The 22,969-nt window shown below is 40.8% G+C and overlaps 1 protein-coding gene across 22 annotated transcripts in view; it reads right to left on the bottom strand.

The window, feature by feature from the left end:
• The window catches only part of macf1a (microtubule actin crosslinking factor 1a), a 140,618-nt gene that overhangs the window by 25,730 nt on the left and 91,919 nt on the right, over positions 1-22,969 (bottom strand). For all 22 annotated transcript variants that reach the window (XM_057034651.1, XM_057034654.1, XM_057034652.1 and 19 more), the window contains 13 exons: positions 22,516-22,672; positions 22,320-22,431; positions 21,514-21,576; positions 21,135-21,373; positions 20,845-20,974; positions 20,066-20,265; positions 19,686-19,913; positions 18,979-19,255; positions 17,804-18,402; positions 17,522-17,710; positions 17,227-17,433; positions 15,540-15,857; positions 15,282-15,464 (listed from right to left, as the gene is read on the bottom strand). In XM_057034651.1, coding sequence (XP_056890631.1) covers positions 15,282-15,464; positions 15,540-15,857; positions 17,227-17,433; positions 17,522-17,710; positions 17,804-18,402; positions 18,979-19,255; positions 19,686-19,913; positions 20,066-20,265; positions 20,845-20,974; positions 21,135-21,373; positions 21,514-21,576; positions 22,320-22,431; positions 22,516-22,672 — 2,902 coding nt within the window. The remainder of the gene's footprint in view (positions 1-15,281; positions 15,465-15,539; positions 15,858-17,226; positions 17,434-17,521; positions 17,711-17,803; positions 18,403-18,978; positions 19,256-19,685; positions 19,914-20,065; positions 20,266-20,844; positions 20,975-21,134; positions 21,374-21,513; positions 21,577-22,319; positions 22,432-22,515; positions 22,673-22,969) is intronic.

Consider the following 22,969-nt stretch of genomic DNA (forward strand, 5'->3'; position numbering starts at 1 on the left):
TTATAGGGATAGACGAGCAAGGGGCTGGCTAGAAAAGGCTGACTCAACACACACATTATAGTGAAATGCTGGAGCCATCTTGTGATGACAATAGAAGCAGCCACCCGACACTAAACACAACCAGACCTGTCTCCCATGGCTAAAACGAGTCGGAAAAACAGCCACATGTAGCTCGTCATAGTGAATCTGAGCCACACATACATTCAAATCCAAGGTTTCATTGTAGAACCAAGCAGGGCCCAAACTTTTAAGTAATGTTGATTTACGTTAAAGGTTTTGACAATTAATATCCAAACATTTATTATTTATTATCAATTAGGTCATTGATTATTCAGGGATTGAAGCCACTGCTGCAACTCTCTGTTCTTTAACCTGATGTATAAAGCATCTGGTTTTCTGTACTGTAACACAGTTAGGGAGATGACAAAACTATGGCTCATATAAGGACTGAAAAAATATACATTTTAATACCTATAAACCATCCAGATATGCCAATGAAATCATCATAGCCACAAAACCTGCAGATGCTAATGGTACTGCATTGATTCTCAGACCACTGTTCATCACCACTAATGAAATCTTATTTTATTGTTTGGTTCCACTGTCAGGAAAAAGACTTGAGCACATAAATGTCTGTGTGGTAATGCGGATGGCCTGTTTTCATGAAAACATCTGACAAGTGTTGACATTCTAGATTGGCTAGCAGAGAAAGAATTAATCCGTGTGGTTTGTTGGTTTATACTGCTGGGACAGCCAAACCCCAATAATCTCATTCTCTCACACAAACACACATGAACATATACACACACCGTAGGGAGACCAATGAGCTGGTGTGAAAAAGAGGGGTGCTGTTAAAATGACGGAAAATGTAGGTTTTGAGTTTCTTCAAAATACCACAAAGGCCTGGAATAACTCAAACATACTACACATGTCCAACTTTATCTAAAAAAAAAAAAAAAAGCATCTGGCTAACTAATGGTTATTTCCATGTTATTGTGATGCCATGTGAAGGCAGTCACCACACAGTTAAGCAAGTATTCCCCTATCACAGAGAAACAAAAGCTAAGCTGAAACTGAAATATTCATTTCCTTTCCCAAGGTTACAGTGTTTTCATTTCCGGTTTTCATTAGCTTTGATGCAATAAGAAACATATTGTATCGATGGTTAATGAGCCAAGTAAATAGCTTTCATGTACATACAAATGGATCAAGTGTGGATGCAGGATTGTTTTTATTTACAAAGCAAAGCAGAGCTATATGTTCACATCTTTAGTGCTTCATCACGTAAATGCTTATTATGTTTCCACTAGATAAATTCTCCTCCATTATACATGAAGTAATGAACCCAGACAGCAAACCAGGCCTGCATGATGTATACTGTTCAAAAGGCTTCAAGATGTTCGCACAGTAAACTGGAGGTGACTGTTGTCTTGGTAGCATGTGAGCATTCTGCAAGCATTTACATATTTCAGCTAGCTGGGTTACAATATGGCTAGTTCCATGTGTCAATCCGTTTATGTATTTATTAAACTGCGAATCGATAATAAAAATAAATTGCTTGACTTGATAAATGATTTCAGTTGGGCTCACAAACTGAAAATTAGTGAAACGTATGTGTGTGCATTCCTGCCCACTTTGAAGGCAGTTGTGTTGTGGTGATCAGCGTCATACCAGCGTGGAACAGGAAGTCTGTCAGCCAGAACAATGAGTGTATCCATGACCTGTTCCACCCCACGCTTCATCCTGGTTGTGTGTGTGTGTATCCATTAAGGAATAACAGAGAAAGTACTTTTACTCAAACATGATACAGGTTGTGTTTTTATTCCCGTAACAGTAAAGTCTCTTTCCTCATCCTCTAATTCTTCGATCAATATCTTTGTGGTTTCTCCTTCTTTTTCCCTTTTCTTCCCTCGGCAACACACTGTTGAACTTCACTGCATTAAACCAGAAGACTGGAAATGTCCCACATACTTGTCATTCCTCCTTTCCTCAGCAAGCACGCAATAACACACGCAAGCACCCTTAACTTTGCTGAGTGAACTTCATCACCACTGTGCTTGTCATCCCTCCTACTCCTGAATCCTCATCTTTTTCCTTCTAACTCCCACTACCAGAAGCTCAAGTCATTTATACCTGATCAAGGCTAACTTTATTGTGTGTTTCTGATGGGGCTCTTTTCATAGTGTATTCTCATTTTCTTTTTAACCCTTCTGCCTGTGTCACTCACCCTCTTCCTGCATTTAATCAGTCATCCTTTCTCACCTCATCGCAGACCTCTTAATGCATTAAATAATAGGAAAAGGAAATAAAAGGCAAATATCCATATCCAAATGCAGAAAAAATACAAGGTGCTTCAATCAAAAGTCCAACAAATGTCTACATTCAAAAAATACAGGTTCCAACTGGAGAAAATCATATATATCTTTTGGTACCAGTTGCTTTTTACTCTCATCACTAGTCATTCTCGCCTGCAACAAATACAGCTGGTGTTTGCTGAGTTTTTTTTTATTTTTTAGTTCTAAAACCATTTTAAATTCAGATTTGATGCACCAGCCTGAAGCATGCGAGGCAGCACGCATCAGTTCTTACTATTTAGGCAAAAGGCTGGAAACAAAAATCCTCAGCGAACACCAGCCATGATTAGAGCTAAAGTTACTCAAATGGCTGTAGTGAAACAGTTACCTATAGCATTTAATGTAAAAACACTTCATAATGATATGTAGCAGAGTAAGATTTAATGAATAATACATTTACCTGATTCAATCCATTGCTATTTATGATTCAGTTTACTGCTATTGTTTACTGCGCTGCCTCTACTGCATCTATTTTACTGTTTTTTTCTTTATGGTACTTTTACAGAATCTTGGAATGACTTATGCCAGAGGAGCTTGTTTCCATCCCAATTTGTTGAAGTAGCCCACGATTGTGAAATTACATACAAACCTTTCTGTTATCTATATTATTCAAGGCAATCTGATTGAGAGAGAGCTAGAGAGTAAGAGTAGATACAGGATCATCTATTAAAAAAAATAAACATGTATCTATCTTTTTGCATTTTCAGAGCGTCTACGTTCAAATCCAATGTGAGACCAGTGTGTTGTTGCGGTTGCTTTCAAGCATTTGTCTGAACCATGTACGCCTCCCACTTCTATTCAGTCTGTTCTACATTTACCCGAGGTACTTGCTGGGTACAAGAATTATCACATCAATAAAGCCAAAATGCGCCAGACAGACCTGATTCAGCTGGTTCTTTGCCTCGTTTTTTGTCTTTCAGTACATCATTTACTTGTTTTTGACATTTAAAACAAACAAAAATTATTTGGAACAGAACTGCAACATATATCCACATTTTAGAAACGATTTTAATCAAATGGTTTTATGGGTAGCAAATTTCTCTTAAATTAGTAAACACTTAAGATGAAAAGGACTCCAGTTTACAATGAGCTAGTCTTGCAACATTCTTATCCAATATCTCAGTTTATATTCCCTAAACAACTTGGCAGATGCAGCTCCACTCCAAGCGCCACAGTATTTACCTCTCATTTGCTCATCTCAACACCAAGCCAATTCATGCATGGTGGATGTGATGGCTCAGTGATGTTTAAACGGGATCAAGAGATGCTTTAATTGCTCAGTATGTGCAATGAAGTATTGATAAAAACTGAATAGTTTATCTGCCAGTCAGAATCACTCAGAGTTTATGTAGCCTCAAAGTATTTCTAATCATTAACAACCGACCTTGGTTTTTATTTTTTTAAATAGGTTCTTGAACTGCCTGAATTCTAAAAGATTATTAACTGAACATTACCGTTTTCTAATCATTTCTGCGTGTTTTAAATAGTAAAGATGTCCTCCCCTTTAATTTAGCCTGATGACCTTGCAGATTATCTGCACAACACACCAGGTAAATATAATCCTCTAAGTGAGAACAGAGTTTAAGTTGAATCTTATGACATTAAACTGAAGTCAGAAAGGCTGCGAGAAAGACTGAACAGAGACTTAGGCTGATAATATACTGTATATAGACAAAACAAAATCTATGACACACTCACGCACAGATAAATGTTAGACCAGAAAATTGTGCTACTGCCAAAGTAAGGCAAAGTGTGAAGGTAAGTTATGACAAAAAAGTGAAAGATTCAGTCTATTTACATGGACTGCTTCCTCTGTATTGAACAAGACTTCATCAACATAAACATATGGGATAAGCACTTGAAATAAATGCTGTAAACCCTGCATCTAAGATCAGCAATACAGGCAGACAGCAAGCAGTTCACAAATGCTTCAAAACATGTGATCAACATCGGCGTGCATTAGAAATTAGCCCTGACCCCGACTGGTATCCACACAACCGGCTCATACACACCAAACAAACTCAAGTGCTGTGTCCCTTAAGTCGCTTGCAAGCACTAAATTGTAATCATTTAAAATGATGTGACTCAAATGCTACTAGCTAATTACAGCTTTGACACCATTTAATTCCCAGTACACTCTTTCCACACTCAGCTTCATGACCTAGTTGTTTTTCTACACTGTGCCTCTTTTGTCCACATTCAAAGCTAAAACCAGATTTTTGCTTAGCATTTACTGTCCATCTACCACTCCCCTCTTATTAGGTTAAAACCAATGAACCAGGACCTCTGCAGTGTAATTGAATTTATTCTCTCCACTGGGAAATGTGTTTATTTACAAGGCATGCTATTGTTATATCACTCCCAAATTTTACACTATTGTTTCTGCTTAGTCTGAATACATAAATATTAAAGTGCTCAGCGAAATGTAATCCAGATGCAAGTCATTTTTATGTCTTTTTTCCATATTGAGAATATGTCATTATTAAATTGAACATACCTCACTTTGTTGTCATATAGCAAGTGCAGAAAGTTGAAAAAAGTGGAATCATAGCAACAACTTTGTTTTCTTTGGAAAACAAAAATTGGATGCATCATTCGATAAAAAAAATAAATGAAAGCATACCTTGGCTTCTTGATCAATGCTGGAACTTGGCAATATAGTTGCTGAGTCAGTCTCAGTGTTAGAGCTTCTTTCTGATTCTAAATTGAGGTCTTTAGAACAAGGCTTTTCCCCTGACTGGAGCAAATCTTCCCGAGGCCTACATGACAGTGTGTAGCCTGTTTCTGTATGTGCAAAAAGATTCTGTAGTATGCCAGGCTCAAGGTGATCCCAATGTTGGTCTGTGGACACGAGTGGAGAAAAATCCACAAAAGACCCATCAGATTCCCAGTCACTGTCACCTGTCATAGAGCCCAAGACAAACTCCACCCCATCCACTCCTGACTGGGTTCCCTCAGAGCAGGAGTCTAAGTCCAGATCTGGGGTGTCCTCACAGGCAGAGAAAACTTCTGAGGAGCAAGGCTGGGGTCGTTCAGGCGCTGCCATGTAAACAAAGCTGTCAGGGGAAAGTATGGCTCTGTCTTCCTCTGTGTCTGGGCCGCAGGAAGGTTTGGAGATGAGACTTGGAAGAATTAAATCTTCAAGCGGAGATGGGGGGCAGTCATGGGGGCACTGAGGCAATGCAGACACAGCCAGGTAAACAAAACTATCTGATATCACAATGGCTTCGGAATTCTTGGTATTCAACCCAGTACTGCAAGACTCTGATATTGATGGTGGGGGAAATGAAAATGGATTTGATGCAGAGTTTGGCTGTTGAAGGTGTACAGGTGGAACAGAGTCGGATTTAGGGGTGCTAGTTGTCAATTCTGCTATAGTTTCCAGAGCTGGATCTCCAAGATCATTCAAAAGAACATTAAATCTGTCTAAAGCAACATCTGGTCCCTTTATGTTTGAAGTTACTTCCATGTTGTGTTTGTCAATACAGATATCGTCTTCACTTGAAATCTGATTGTCAGTGTGCTGTCTGTATTCACTGTTGATTTCCCTTTCAACCATTTGCAGAGGATTAAGAGAGTGATTCACCACAAGTCCCTGACAGCTGTACAAACTTGATTCAGAGTGTTCATACACATCCCACTCTGTGTCTAACTCCTCGTGTTCTTCCATATCCTTCTCAGTCTCTTCCTCAGTCTTCTCATGGTAATGATTTAAAGTGTTCTGAGAGTGACAGCTGGCTTTCTCTTCCCAGTATTTCCCATAAAACTCAGATGATGCTCCGCTGTCTGGGTCTGTTTCAGTCTGTGCATGTCTCCCCTGTTCATAGTCTGTAATATCCATTCCATCGGGTTTGGACACATGGGCACCACTAGAATCAGAATCAAATTGTTGACCAAGAGCAGAGTCTGTTGGGTAACTTATCTCTTCTTCTTCCAGCATTGCTTTGTCTTCAATATAGTCAACACTGCATTCTTTATCAATGACACCATGCTCCTTTTCACAGTCTTTAGCTCGCATCACGTCAAAGTTTGAAACGCTTTCTTTGTGTATTGACTGGATTATTTCTACATCGCCTACACATTTCTCCAAGTCCACTGCACCACTATCAGGCTCTGCAGAATAAACTGGATCTAGAGGACAAGCTTCATATTCAATCCCAGGAGTCTCTTTTTCATCTTCTGTCTCATCTTCCTCTTCCTGTAAACAAGGAAGTGGATGGGGCTCAAAATTCTCCGGATCTACACTCATCTCCACTGCCTCCTCTCCTTCATCCTCTTGACACTGCCTCTCCAGCGCAAGGAAAAGATCATCTGACTCAGACCCTGAGCTTGGACAGGGTGAAACACTGGGTGCTCCAGGGCTCCCAAATCCTGTAGGTGGAGTCAGCAGTGGCCAATGACAGGGAGAGTCCATTAACCCCCATTTTTCGGATTCTAGTGTTTCCCTTTCCCAGGTATTGTCTTTTGCCTCTCTGTTCTCTAATTTAAGAACTGCCTCCCATTCTCTTTCCTCTCTCTGAGCCCTTTCCTCTGCTTTTTTTTTTAGTTTCTGACACACCGCCTCTTCCTCCTCCATCATTTTCCTGCACAGTTCTTGCTCTTGTTGCTCAAACTCCTCAAGTATCCTGCGTTCATCCTCCTCAAATTTAAGCTCGGAGGCTGTGCGTTGTCTGAGCTCCCTGCTTTGAGCACCCCAACTAAACAACCCCTCATCAATCCCTTCCTGACTGATGCAAGGTGAGAGAGGCAGGCCTCCATGTAATAAACCACCCTCCTCCTGAAGGAATGGAGATGGAGGATCCAGTAGATAAAGTGACTCTTCATCCATGTTGCTGTCCTCACCCAATAGAGGAGGCAAAGGAGGAAGTAAAGGAAAATTGTGTTTCAGGCTGACTTGAGTTCGTTTGCTTGTTGTTAAACTACGGGGCCATGTGCGAGCCTTAGTAGGTGGGCAGAACACTGGCTTTGGTGGAATGAGTGGAGCATTGTCTTCCTGGTCCAGATCCAAAAGAGGAGAGTCCCTCTCTGAGTCTGAGGCCTTTACTAACTCAGTAGTTGCCTCCAAAGCCTGCCTAATTCCAGCTTTGGAAGAGCTAATAGTCCGTCTATGGCCCTGTTGGTGTTTTATCACTGCATCTCTGGGCATATTAGGGCTTTGATGGGAAGTATTACTTGAAGGCTTGGGTGCCTCAGGCCGAACAAATGTGGGTAACTGCTCTTTGGTGGGTGATGGAACCACAGAAGTCTGCCTGTGTTGCTTGTAATCCTCACGATGGACCAGTTTTTGCTTGGTAGGTGGGTATTGAAGGGGTTGCACAGAGCTTACTGTGGGTGTTAAAGATGGTGAGGAAGACAGGGTGGGAGCAGATGATAGAGAGCAAGTGGTATAAGGTGCAAGTGTGGAGGGTAATAAAGAGGTAGGGGTGTTTGGCTGAAGGTGAAAAGTATTGGGCTGTAAAGAAGAGGGGGAAGGAACCCCTGAGCCTGAAAAACGGTTTTCTGCTCCCTCTGTAGCTGAGACCTCAAGTCTTTCTGCAAATTCTGGAAAACTTGGGGGCATGAAGGCCTTCCAAGATCGACGGTTTGGATTTTCCCTCTTATCACCACCTTGAAGTCGCCTCTTTGCAACTGCAGTTACCCCACCGGATGAGGATGGGGTAATAGGCAAACCTGGACCTACAATGCCAAGAGGTGGCGATATCATCTGCAGATCACCAGTAAGTTTTAAAGCGTCAAAGATCACCCTTTCATCCAATTTTCTTATTCCACTGGCATTATCCATATTCCTTGAAACGAAAACGTTACCTAAATCAGTTCCAATGGTGCCATTGCTATTCAGTGTACTTCCTTCTCCTCTCACCTCTCCACCAGAGCCTAAAGTGCTCCTTGAAGGTTGACACAGTTTGGTCCCTTGGTCAATCTGTTCATTAATGCGCATAGTATCATATATGGATCGCTGGGGCACATAACAATCCTCTATGTAGGCTTCATCCTCATCACCTTTTCCAAGGCACTGAGGGTTCTGCCTGAGGCAGTCCGGGCGGCTCAGAGGCTTCCCCATAGTGTCTTTTTCACTTCTGTTGAACAGAAATCCTATAGTGAAAGGTGCAAGTATGGCAATCCAAACATTCCAAGTTTTGAAAGTCCAAAGAAGGGATCCTTATATTTAAATGCATCCATCCAATAATTCACAAAATGTACAGTCCATTTGGCTGCAATTAAAAATCCTTCAGGTTTCACATTCTATAAAGTCCGCAGTATTATTTCACTGGGTTATGTTGACTTCCTTCCTATGTCACTTCAACTGTAGTGGATTCTCGTGATCTTTCTGAGATGCTGTGTGGCATCAGCAAAGCACTAAGAGAGACAACCTTCCTTCTTGGCAACATATTAATCACTGTCTGTGTTTGTTTTGAAGACTGGAAGGAGTGAGGGTAGTGTGGAACAATGAGCATAAGGACAATAGAAAAGAGACAGTCATTGTCTCATTCTCTGAGATGAACAAGTGACATGAAAATAATGCAGACAACAACTCTTCGTTTTTTGTTAGTGTCCGTAGTTCCCTCTGCCATGATCATGAACAGGTCATTCCTTGCCCTTCTTCAAGCTCATGCTCCATTCATTATTGGTCTCCTTTTCTGTGATGAAAAAAATCTTCAACAGTTTGAGTTAGAGGCAGGCAGGAAAGTATAAAAGTCTCCTTTTAAGGTGAGAAAACCCACTCTCTTTTCCATGAAAGAAACTGTGTGGGTGAAAGAATAGAAAAATACTGCTTTGGAATTATTTCAGGCTTATCCTCCTTTTTTAAAAACAGATTTAAAATGCTAGAGTGAAAGTGAATTAATGAAAAAAATATGAAAAATGTTCTCTTGAGTGAAGTTAAGCAACATTTAAAAAAATGTGTAATATTACTTGGTTTAAGCTCAATGTCATGCAGTCCACAGCTCTGGCATCTTCATTTGTGGAGACAATCCCAAATTTTGACTGAAGAATTTAGTCACCATTGTAACGGTAAAGATTAATAAAAAATAATAAAAAATTAACCATGTCAAAAAAATCCATAAAATAGTTGACAGTTTAATTTTAAAACCTGCTAATTCCGGAACAAAGACAACACGATCCCTGATTTTGCATGAAGTAATCCTGTTTGGTATTTTAATTCCTCCGTTTCCCGTTTTTCCTACATCCTTCGATCATTCACAGTTTCAGGGAAAACATTAGATAGAAGGCAGACTATTGTAGAGGAGTGACAGAAAAAGAGCATCAGGGAGTAGTTCAAAAAAAAAGGAGGGGGGGTATCTAGGACCAGCCAGGCAAGCAGACAGGCAAGCAGGGCAGTTGGTGAGTTGTGGGAGTGTATCCAGAGGGCAAAGACCCAGACAGCTCTTTCAGCTCCAGTCCAAGCTTCACTTTGCAGGCAGCGTCTTCCTCCTTTTTACCATCAGATCCTCCGTTTCTGCCACATCGTATTTATCCTGCTTCCAATTCTGTATTGCATTTCAAACAAAGTGCCACGCAAACCCGGCTCCTCTTCTTTCCTTTCCAGTTCTGTTGTTGAAAGTATGGTATCCTCCTTCTTTCTCTCCAGTCTCTGTTCTTAGGCCACTACACAGCTGAAATGGTTTGCAGCTGCTAAAAAAATCTCTCTTTTCCTCACTCTCTCCCTCTCTCTCCTTGTGCTCTCCCTGCCCCCTCCTTTCCTTTGCTCATGCTCTCTATGTCCCTCCCACTTAGTGTTTGTGTTTGAATTCAGCTCCGTTTGTTCTGTTTCCTGAACTGGTATTAAAACACAGGAAGTGCTCCAATCATACTGGTTTCCTTTTTCCCGACAAAAAATGTGACAGGGGACACAGGAAAGAAGGAAAGAAGGAAAGAAAGAAGGAAAGAAAGAAAGAAAGAAAGAAAGAAAGAAAGAAAGAAAGAAAGAAAGAAAGAAAGAAATAAAGAAAGAAAGAAAGAAAGAAAGAAAGAAAGAAAGAAAGAAAAAAAGAAAGAAAGAAAGAAAGAAGAAAGAAAGAAGGAAAGAAAGAAAGAAAGAAAGAAGTGGACCCTCAGTTACTATTGCTCTGAAGAAGATTTTAACAAAGAATAGCAGCAGAATGTCACATTTAAAGGTCTTTAATGCAATTGTGTTTTTCTCTCAATATCACTGTCACATTTTGCGACGGAGACTAAGAAGATTGTTGTGGCTATAGGTTTGGGAATCCATGTTTAATTCTTAAGGGTAAGAGTCCTTCATTCCTGTCTAAGGCACAAAATCAAGTAAAGTGATACAAGTAAAACAAAAGAGAAAGCAGAGATGAAGCAGGGACAGGTGTGGGAAGAATGTCTGCCAATGGAACAGAAAGAAGCTTATCAGCAACAAGCTGTCTTTTTACCCCTCAGAGCCACTATCCAGACTGCAGACACAGTGAGTCCACTCCATTCCTAATTAGTCCATTTTGTTCTCCCTTTGTCAGAGTTTTTAATGCATTTACATTTGAACCTTGGTTTGAATATGAATTTGCAGTGATCTACGGGAAAATTGTATCCAGCCCAAATGTCTCTTGTTATCCATAGTGACATGTGTGTTGCTCCTTCCTATCAACCCTCCCTTACCTTCTTTTTCAAAGTATATTCAAACCCCAATCTAGATTTTTTTCCCCTTTTTGCCGTTTGCTCATTTGCTTTAACATACTGGAGTAACTGCCTATTTTTCTCCATGGCCCGTGGCCTGCATGTCAAACATGTTAAATACTCCACTCTTTCTTTATTAGCTGCCCTCCCTTCCTCCCCCATGCAAACACCCCTCTCTGTCAGTTGTGCTGCAGCTGTCATTGCCGCGTCTGAGGCAAACGTGTTGGTAGAAACAAAAGGGGTTTGTTAACGTTTTGTTGCACACACCCACACATGCAAAGCTCAAAAACTCTTGCGTGAAATTGCAGATAACATACAACACACAAAGCAAGATTACCGCCTGAACATGCACAGATGTGTCTGCTACACAAACAACTGGTGGGGCAGAAACAACATGAAAGTACAAAGAAGGCATAAAGTCCATCCTTTGACTTACAGACAGTGCAAGGCTCCACCCATGACCTCCAACAACCTGTTTTAGATCAAACTTAATTTCTTTGAAGATTTTGGCCTCCTCTCCTATAATTTTCACTCATTTCCAGGTAGTTAAAGAGTCACAGCAACTAGGGGAAACTGGGTTTTATTTTCCCGTTGGTTTAAATTATGAAGGGCATCTTTACACATATCTGTGCCCTAATGTTGTTTCACATTACTTTTTTGAGCACATTAAAATCTTACATTCTGTTGGACTCTATGAAGGCATGAAACCACTTACTGTAGTTTAACATGACATGAACACAAACAGAGGGTTGACGGGCAAAAAGTATACATTATCTGTTGAGAGGGGGAGCAACTGTCTGGAAAATGTAGTGGCTTTCAAACCTGTCAACCCAGAAATTATCCACAATGCATCTGGGTAAATCACTGCTCCTTCATGTCACTTCCACCCTGGATGTCTTCAGTGGTAACCTGTCAGTAGGAAACATGTAGCTGCCATTGTACCATCTCTGCTTTTCTTCCTGGTTCACTCCCCTCCTCCTCCTCCCTAACTCTGGGAGGTAGTTTTATATTAACTAGTAACACTGTGCTCTGCTGGTCACCATGGTAGAGCTCTGATTTAGTAAATGTGTGCAGGGCAACACGTGCTCATCAACAGTTTAACTGTTATTTTAAGTAAACACTCACACCCATCACAGACACACACACCTGCACACATGAGTCTAGATCCACACGACTCCAAAGGATGACACTTTCAGTTGCTTCAAACAGACTGATTTGATGTCAATAACACTGCCCTTTCAGAGTGCTTCAAGGGGATTCAATTGTGCTTTTTGCCTTTGTTTTTCATTATTAACCATAAGTCTCTAAACACAGTAAACAACATCTATGAGTCTGGCTGTTAAGGGGGCAACACGGGAACCAAATGTTCCCTCCTCCGGTCTCCTTCCCTGTAAACAGCAGCTCCTCCTTCTCTTCAGGATTTTCAGATTACAGATTAAGCTCCCTCTGTCTCTATTTAGTCTAATTTGGTATTGTAAAACACAATTTAGACTTCTTATTCCAATTTTTTTTTAAATGAAGGAGAGTGACAATGGAAGGCACCAATGATATACTGGGTATTTTGTTCTGATTCACAACAGCTGAAATAACACAGGCCTTAAGAGTGGAGAGGCTAAAAAGCACACACACAAAGGCAACTGTAGGTACTGAAAATGACGCAGATAAAAGTTTTGGATGTTTCTGAGTCAGAACATATTTATGTGTCTGTGTGTTAAGGGAAACCACAAGTCTTACAAGGATAAGAATCATGTTGCGTGATGTTTGTGTGATCTATTCAGCTTTTTAAAGAAATAAACTTAAATAATACAGAGTCTCTTCCTTTATATACATTGGAAAAGTACATTACCAAAGGAAGGGGACAAGAAAGATGAAGACAAGGTAATCGGGTCATTATGATTTAAGAATAAGACCTTCTTACAGTTGCACAAGTAAACAGACACACATGTCTCTTGCGCTGTCACCCACACTAACCATCCCTTCCAAGGAATGTCCATCTGCAGATGGCTTCAGTGCCTCGAAATGCCTCTTTGCTAAAACACCAGTATGTCTGTTTACACGTGTGTTCTCATCCAACCTAGAGATTGTGTCAGCTGCTTAGGGAACGAGAGATCTGGGGCATGCATAGGGATGTTGATGCCACACCCTGAATGTGTGTGTCTGTCTATCTGTGTAGGGTGGGGTGAAAAGACAGCTGAGGTTCCACATTGCACCCAGAAAAAGACTGGAATTAGAAGCATGCTATAATGCCAAATACACACACGTACATGAACATACACAAGAGGATATATGGCGACACAAGACGGGCATGTTTAAGTATGGAGATAGGCCATAACAATATTGTCAGTGGAAAACGACAGACAATTTGACCTCTTTATTATACTCTTTCTAATGAAACTGTAATGTATATGTCCATTTTGAAGAGATCTTTGCTGCCTATTTTCTTCCTCCATCTTGCAAATTATTGTTATCCTGTATTCAGTTGGGAGTCCGAATTACAATTGTTAGTGTTGGGAATTTAAAAATAGTAATAAAGTGTAATAAGAAAATTCTAAAAAAAAAATCTTGATGCACGACAAGCAGGTTGGAGACAACCAGTGTTGTCCAAGGGTGACGTGCTTTTATTTCTCCCTTTCCTTAGGGTGAGTGGATGAAAAAAATCAAAACAAAAGAGAAAGTTAACCCCCTTTTTAATAGCCTAGGGAGTGTGTGTGTGTGTGTGTGTGTGTGTGTGTGGTGTGTGTGTGTGTGTGTGAGTGTGTTTGTGATATCTGCCAAATGTCTGTTGAAGAATAAGATCGATATGGTGAAAAAAATTGTAAGCCATGGAGGAGTGCATTACAAGGAGTGCGTGCAAGCCGCCACACACGCGCGCACACCCCTGAGCCCCCTTCTCTCTTTAAGCTTTGGCATGACATCATCCCTCTGGATTGGAAAAGGGATCCAGTGGGGGAGGGGTGTCCCAGTCCATTTCAGAGTTAGACAGACTTGTTTAGGTTTGAAATGAGCAGCGCTGTATCAGTTACAGGGAGGCGTTAAAGTGAGGTAGAAACAAATGTAGGAAGAGGGGTGAATTCAACTGTTCCCACACTCACTACCTCAACAAAATTATGGCGCAGCAACACAAATGTGCATGAAAAAAAAATCCTACACAGACTAAAGAGAGGATACCAGCAATAAGCAATAAAACATGCTACCTGCCTTTTAGCCATAACCTACCAAGTACATTTCTCCATACAAAAAATAACTTGCAAGATTCAGGAATCTTTAAATGCTAAATCCCCAAATAAAGCATAGGTGGAAACATGAAGAGGTGACTGCACAAATGTGCCTTATCCCCCTTGTATTTTATTACTCCACTACCTGTTTTTGTGGTTACAGATGAACCTTTTGGTACATTTATTATCATTCTTGGCCACAACATAAAAGTATTCCAAATTTTAGTGTTGTACGTACCCTTGGCTTTAATTGTGTTTTATTAAGACTGATTAATGCATTAAAGAACTAATTATTTTGCATAAAATCCTCAGTTGGATTCTTGCTGCGTCCCAAAGGAGGCTATTATTATATTATTAATGTGTAGGAGGATCAAAGAATATTTTTATTTTGTTTCATCTTGATCTTTCTATACTTCGTCTGTCTTTTTAGAATTTGAATATTAAATTAAACCATTCCCTCCCTTGCGACCCACTAACCTCTGGTTGCTTTACCCCTCAGTTCCTGCTTTAATGAAGGCAAGTAGAGTGAGTATCTGACTTGGAGCCCACAGACTAAACGAACAAGTGTTGGCAGAAGAATGACCAAAGGGACAGAGCTGAGGTTTCACATGACAAAGAACAGAGCAAACAAAAAGTGTCTGTTCTGTTCAGTGAAAGCATGTCAGAGAGCAGGTCACACATGAAATGTCCACTACAAAACCACCCATCACAACATTTACAATTTGGGAAAGATCTATTTTGTGCTTGAGCTTTGACAGCTCATTTTTATTTCGATCTTCACATTAAATTCAACAATTCAAATTGTAAAGTGAAATTCCATTTTTGCTAGTTAATGAGAAAATAATTGTGATTTAATGTCAAAGAGGCCGTTTGACCCTGTGAGCGTGATGCAGTTCATCACTCCCTTGGAATCTCAACGTATCAGAGAACTTGACTGTGCACACTTAAATGCACACACTAGTTCACAAAAGTAGACAAGAACGGAGTTATGAAGAAGCAATTTGAGACATAACAAAGCAACATTTAAGTGTCATTTCTCAACATATAAAAGGTAATTTTCACAAATGCACTGAGAAGAATCCGAACAGAACCCTACCTTAAAGTCCTTCAGCTGCTGTTTGATCATCTCCACCTCTGTTCCAACGATGCTCTGTGAAGTGAGGCCTTCTTCAGCACTTCCCAGCAGGTCTTGAAGTTCAGCCACAAGCCTGTAGAACTCGTGCACTCGCTCAGCGGCATCCTCAACCTGACCCAACTTTGCCTGGCCTCGCTCATTCAGCTGGAGCAAGATTAACAGAGATTTTACACAAGAGTAAATAGAGCACCAGAGGTGAACATCTTTCATTCCTCCCACCTTGCCAGCTTGTCGGTTTAGAGCTTCTGTCTCTCTCCGAAGAGCCAGGAGGTCGGGTGAAGAGCCTTCTCGCCGCAGCATGCTGGTGCACTCCGATGCGTGACCTTCCAGTTCCGTCCTGAGGTTGGTCAGACGGGATAAAAAGCCTTGTAGCGAATCAGCCTGAGAGGCCAATGAATCTGCATCACGCCCAACTGGGCTGAGGGAGTCCAGTTCATCGTCAAGGTCGGCAAGTCGGGAAAAGACGTCACGTATGTGAGACTGGACCTCGCTGACACCCTGAAGCCGGGACTCCAATGAGGAACAACACTCCTCAATCTGGTGGAGGTAAAAGAGGCAAGACACATTTCATCATAAAGAAGTAAAAGTCTGCTGGGCGGCCTATATAACAAAACAAAAGCTAGAAGAACAGAATGCATATTCTAAGAAAAAAATTTAATTATCCAGATTTTACAAATTTCCTCAATGTAAAAGTAAAAAATTATAGAATTATTAGTTTTTCTCTAAATCAGAATAAGTGTTTTCCTATAAAAGTGAAATTAAAATTTCAAAAAGTTGTTACAGTAATGCCAGTTTATTGTGCACTCACTGTTCAATATAAAAGATGTCTTAAAAATATTTTAAATACCATATTTTTATACATGTCAACATCAGATTTTTTAAACACAGTACACCCCAGTGTAAGAGTTCCTTAGAAAACCTAAAATTACACACTGCAAGTTATCATAGGTAATGATCATGTTACCACAGATGTTTTAGAAGAATGATTACATGTCATATGATTTTTTTATATAATAAAAAGAAAATGGTACTAGTGCGACCAAAACTATAAAAGGGAACAGAAAACAACTAAAACAAACCATGATGCAACACAGCAGTTAGCAAGAATAGACCCTGTCAGTGTGAGTGTGGGTGAGGGAGCAGAAGTGCTATCCTTGAGCTGATCTATAATGACTGCAGCAGCATAGAAAACATTCTCAGACAACGATGACCTTGGGTCAATAATATATACAGCAGAGGCAAAATATCTCAGTCAATCAAAAAGCAGTTTAGTAGCGTTATATACAATGTGAAGTGCTGCAATAGCTCTAACCTTATATGGAATATTTGGGGGCTGGATTGCAGACAATGGGTGCATTAGCATGGGAGCTGAATTCTCAAAGCTATGGTTTACATTTCAAACTATGATAAAGTGTTGGGTGTCTACAATGGCCATATATGTCCAGTGGAAGTCAAACAGTCAAACTCCTCTGACAGCTTAAGGTGTTCTGCTCTATCTCAACTTACTGGCACTTGTCTGCCAGACTTTCTCACGATGATATAAACAAAGAACTCGAACCAACTATTTTTCTTTCCGGATAGAATATTTTATATGTTTTATACATTTTACAGCACTCTACACTACATTTGTAGTCTCAAATATATTCTGATGATGCATTTTTATTGGAGTCTCTAATTTATATCAACAATAACATAAATGTTGGTACAGTGTGAAATTCTAATACATAAGGAAAAAACCCTACCACCGATAGTTACTCAAAAAAAAGAACAAAAAAAATTCCATAAAGGGAGAAGAATTTTGCAGAGTATTTTGCATATTTGATTAAAAAAAGATTATGTACGAATGTTAAGAAAATAGCGACACCTTTGTCATCTTTATCATGTTTTTCATACTACTCCTCCTCACCTTGTAAGTGACATCATCGAACTCCTTCTCCAGGTCGTCGGCCTGTCTCTGAAGTCTTTGCACCCCCATCGTTCTGTCTTCCTGTGTCTGTGGTGAATCGCGGACTAACCCCTGGGCCAGGTCTCTGAGGTAGACCACCTGAGGCTTCAGGGATTTGAGACTGTCCTGCTGACTTCGCAGCCGTTCCAGGCTTTTTGCACTGCATGCCTAAATAAAAGAGAAGGAATAATGGAATATAAAAGCCTCATCATAGTGAATTAAAAAAAAAAATCATGCCACTGCAGTTTTATAGTACCTGTGGCCCCAAAGCCTCTTGGACCTCAATCTGGTGCTTAGCGGCCTCCAGCCTCCTTTCAGCAGCCTGCCAGCCATCTTCAAACTCCTTCAGACGGCCAGACAACTCTTCCAATTGAGAGGTGCGGTTGTGGATCCTCTCACCCAGGTTATCCACCCTACGGTTAATTTGTGCTTTTTCATCACGTACCTATAAACATTAATTTAATGCAGTTCAGTGGTCTTCATTTCCTTGAATTGAAATACAAAAACAAAATAAATGATCAATAATAATAATAGTAACCTCTTCCTCCCCAATGCAACACTGTTCCAGCAGCTGATCTACAGCAGTATTGAAGGCCTCCATTAAAGGTTGTCTTCTCTCTAGGTCCATCGATAGACTCCTGGCCTTCTGCAAGGCATCGTTCAGGGCAAGTGGATTCAATGATGGCTGAATCTCTGCCTCTTTCTGCTCACACTCCAATAACCAGGGGGTTAGTTCTGCCTTATGTTGCTGATAGAGGTCTGCTTTGGTCAGTATCATCTTCAGTCTGCTCTCTTGGTCTGAGATTCTCTGATTGAGTTCCTCCCAGTCTTGCTTTAAGGTGGTCAGGCGAGACTGCAGGGCGGACCGCTCATCTCCACCAGCAGGTAGAGATGCGAGCAGTGACACACCCTCTGCTTGAATCAGCTCATAGGAACCTCGCTGGCTAGCAATCCCTCGCTGTAGTTCTCCTGTCTGAGCCAGTAGAGAGCGGATAGCTACGGGCTGACAGGGCAGAGAGTCACTAAAGGATTCTCTGGCATTTGCCTGCTGGTCCAGCCAAGAACGCAACTCCTCAAACATCTGTTGGAACTGCTGAGTGGAGGACAGTGCAGTCTGCAGCTGAAACAGGCCGTCAGCTGAAAGCAGAGAAGTAAACGAGATTTCAGTCAAGAACTGAGAAAAGTCAGACTTCATCAATCACCTAACCACTAACTTTTTAAAAATATTCTATTTGCATTTCACCATTAGTCAATGTGCACCATTCCTCATCAGGCACGAGCTTGAGAAAGCAACTCACACCATTTTACACTCTCAGATTATTGAAATGCTCTGCACACTGGAGGCAACCAGTCTCCTCAAACTGGTTCAGAATTCTGCTGCTCGCCTCTTCAGCTGGCAGTTCTACGCAGGATCACATGATCCCCATTTTCTATTCCCTACACTGGCTACTAGTTTATTGCTGGACTCAGTTTAAGATCTCAATGTTTGATTTTGAAGCAATAAAAGGACTTGTCACAGTTTGTGTATCAGATCGATTATTATCTATTTTTGTCAACACATCAAAGGTTGAGGCCAATTTCTTTTAGAAATTCCATAGTTACGAGGTTGCTTCACTTTGTTTCTGTAGAAATTAATGATTTATTTATTTATTTATTTTATGTCAGTTCACCTTTTTTTCCCCAATCAATAGAATAAAAAGAAACTCCAATGACCTGCACGTTCCTCCAAACTCTTCAGAGGATTGCTGATGCTCTCCAGTCGTTTACTAAGCTCCTCTTTAAGGTAGGGCTCTGCCACGATGGCGCTCAACTCCTGGCAGAGCTGCTCAGCTTCGGCCAGCTCGACCCGCCGTCTCTCCAGCTCTGAGCGGATTTCTCCAGTTTCCTGCAGGCGAAGTTTCAGCGCCTCCGGCTGGGCACTCAGCGAGGCCTGAGCATCTAACCTTTCGCTAAGAGTGGAGATGCTGGAGGAGAGTTCCCTGAGCAAAGCCTGTGCAGGATACGATAGAGGGGTTGTTAGAATTCCATCTACAGTATATATCTATAGAGGACGAAGTCTCACTCAGATGCATGATTATGTACAGAGCACAAAATCCTTAATACAGCATGACAAGACACTGGATGTCCCTACACATCTGATGAAGAATGAATCAGTTTCCACTTGCTTTTTGCCACCTGCTGGCCACACATTTCTGTCTACTGGACTGACACAGATATTGTTAAGATCTCCCCTCACTTGAAAACCCTTGACAGCATATTTAAAAAAAACACAAGAGCTTTTTCTTGAATTGTGGAATTATATACAAATCACTTACATATTAAATGTTATCACTCTAAACTCAAAATTCAAATTCTGGCAAATTCTGCTCTATATTTACTGCCTCTTTGTATTTGGTGGATCCACCGTTGACTTGAGGTACCTGAAAACGTTCACTGGTGCCCTGGGCCTGGTCGATGTGGTTTGACCTCTGGCTCAGTCTCTGCGTCAGGTCCTCCCACTGCTGGGAGATGGAGCCCAGCTCAGCCTTCACTTCTACCAGGTCCTTGGAATCCTCAGAAGAGTTCCCAGTCTGGGAGAGAATTCCCTCTGCAGACTGTGTCAACTGGTCAAATTGTGGTCGTCTGGTCTCAAACTCGCGCAGCATAAACTTGAAGAAAGAAGAGAAGGTACGGCACACAAGTCAGTGCCAAGGAAGTGATGCATCTGACAGAGAAATCTGACAGAGAGTTCTTTACCAAAAGGTTTTAATGAATTCATAAATTAAATCTCTGGTTGTGTCTACTGTCTTCTAGCACACACCTGGACCTGCTGTTTCTGTGTGTTAAGCATATTGGGGTCGATGCTCAGTGGTCCAAGCACACTCATCATCAGCTCCTTCTCCCTTAGCCATGGGCCCAGCTGATTCGCCATGGAGGCAAAGCTGCTCAGTCTATCAACACTCATCTCCAGTTCTGTCTGCCTCTGGGCTGCTTTCTGATTGGTGGTCTGCCAGCGAGAGTCTGTAAAATTATCATTTGAAACAGGAGATGAAGAACACACAATATACAAATAAACCCTATTAAATTAGTTGTGCCATGTTTTCTTACAGTGACTTGATAAAAAATTAATCATTCATGCAAATGATACCACGTGTGAAGAAATCACATTCCTTGATAAAAACCTGATAGGAAATAAAATCGTGTTTCAGCAGAATACTATCTATGAGTGCATTTGTGTGAACTGAAAAAAGGGCGTTATAAACTATGATATCCCTCTTCTTTGATTTCATCTTAGATTGTTTTCTTGGTTACCTCACTACATAAACTTGTAAGTTTTTCAACATACTTGAAAAAATAACTGAGGAACACTTCCCTGAATCATACTGATCTCAATTTACTTATAAGTAACACTCACAAATATTGTAATATTTTGTATTTTTACCCCTCACAAATAACCCAAAGGCAAAGCTCTCGAGGAATTAAAAGCCGATGACAATCAAACTTTGAAAGTAAGACAATTTACCATTAGCTCAAATCTATTATTTTCAGGTGAATGTAATGCCCCATCATCCTTTATGTTGTCTGGATTGGATCACATACCTATGTCCTGCAGCTGCTGTCGCCAGCTATCTACTTCAGGGGAATCAGGACTGTCAGCAATCAGCTTCCTTAGTGTGCTCTTCAACTCTTCGACCTGTCCAGAGTGCTTAGCCAGCTCTGAAAGCAGAACCTTCAAAAGAGGAATAATGGCATCAAAGGATGGGCCTAAGGTGGTTTAAAAGGTGTTTTTTTTTTTTTTTTGTTTAATTTTTATGCCATTGTTACATGACATTTTTGAGCTATAGGGTTTAAAAAGGTTGATAATTATCCGAGCAAAGAGCTTGACAAGCCTTGTTCTCCTGAGCTTGGGCACGTAGTACTTCAGGTCTTGAGGGGGAGGCAGTTTGAGCTTGTTTCAGGCTTAATTCCCTTTCTGTCAGCCAGTTCTTTAGTTCTTCTGTGCCCTGCTTGGCCTTCTGCCTGAGCCCCAATGAGGCCTGCTGGTGACCAAGATGATCCTTCAACTCAGCTCCAAGCGCCTCATACTGACCATTCACATCAGACATGGCTACCTGAAGCTCTGTCAGGTCTGTGAACCAAGCAAAGAAGATGGAAACAACTGAATGGTAAATAGCAAAACAGATGCTACTCCCAAAAGAGAAATACATAAAAATGAATGAAGAGATGGGCAAGTCTTTACAAACAGTTGTAACTAGTGAGAGACCTCACCTTTACATGTGTGAATTCCATTGACACTACTGGGACCTGCAGACCCATTGATTTGAGGAGCACCTGGGAAACAGATACATAGAAGACTGTGGTCAAATTAAAACCAGCAATGTGATAGTCAATATGGCTCCAATAGAATGGTTGAGGTTGTGTGAAATCTGTGCCAATATGCCGCAGAAAGAAAAGCCATGTCCAAAGTTTATGGTTGCATATATGGATGAGCCAGAAAGCTTTCGTCTACCTTAATTTATCTAGTAATAATTTTCATTTAACTTGCCTCAAACAGCACTTTTGTATATATGGAATTGTCCTCACAAAGTCTGAGGCGCTGAATTTTGTGAAAGTTGAAAAAATATGAAAGATCAAGATGTTTTTTTAAATTAGGAATTATTGTTAAAAGGCACACAGAGAGATGTATTAACATCACCTTGCACTAAATAGTTTTCTAACACACAGAACTAAATGTAAGACTGAAATTGTTAGCGTGACAAAGAAACTATGAAGTCTGTCTGATGTTTGAAATGTTCCATCATATGACCTTAATATAACAAATGCTGATTATCTTTGCTCCTGATTTTTTTAAAATTTAGTTCTAATTTGTGTAACACCATGTCATATGACCTTAATATAACTGATTACAAATGCTGATTATCTTTGTTCCTGATTTTTTTTAAATTTAGTTGGTCTTCTTTTACTTTTATACCACCAGACTTAATGTGTACATTTCATCTTAACAGTAAAAAAAGCACAAAAGTCATTTCAGCCTAATGTCAGTGGTAGAACAGATAGCTTTAAGTTTTTGTTACCAGTTTTGGTCTGAGGACCTGTGATATGGATGATTACGGACTCCAGCTCTGAGCCAGTCTTGTTTAGCTCCCGAACCCTTGATTGCTGTGATTCCCAATCATTCAACAAGTCCTGAGGGCAGAATATGGTTAATGAGCTATTGTTCTACTTCTACTGTGTTTTTTACAGTATATGCTACTATGTGCACACACACACCTTAAGTTGTTGAACTCTTCTCTGCAGGCCCTCTGTTGTGAGACTGCCCTCTTTAGATTGCAGCTGATCCTGTGCTGACTGTAGCCACCTGAGGAGGGAGCCAGAGAGGCCACGGAACTGCACCAGCTGCTGGTCACAGGCCTGAATGGCTGCAAGCCTGCGAGAGGCACAGAAGAGGGAAGAGAGGAAGAAATAGAGAAGATGAAGTGGTGCAGCAAGGAAGGACAATTACAAAAGAAAGAGAAAGGAGACATCAGAGGAGAGGAGCCAAGATGCAGTTTGCATCATTTTTTGGTTATTTTTTCCCCCACCCAGTTCAATGAAAACACATTTGCCTGTTTCTATATATGTTCCACCTTGAGTCATGTATGAAAAGTGCTGACTGCCTGTAGACAAAACAGACCTGATGAACCCTCTGGCATGGAGGAGTATCATTATCATGCTGCTATTTTCT

This window comes from Takifugu flavidus, chromosome 6 (genome assembly GCF_003711565.1).
Source record: "Takifugu flavidus isolate HTHZ2018 chromosome 6, ASM371156v2, whole genome shotgun sequence".
NCBI lineage: Eukaryota > Metazoa > Chordata > Actinopteri > Tetraodontiformes > Tetraodontidae > Takifugu > Takifugu flavidus.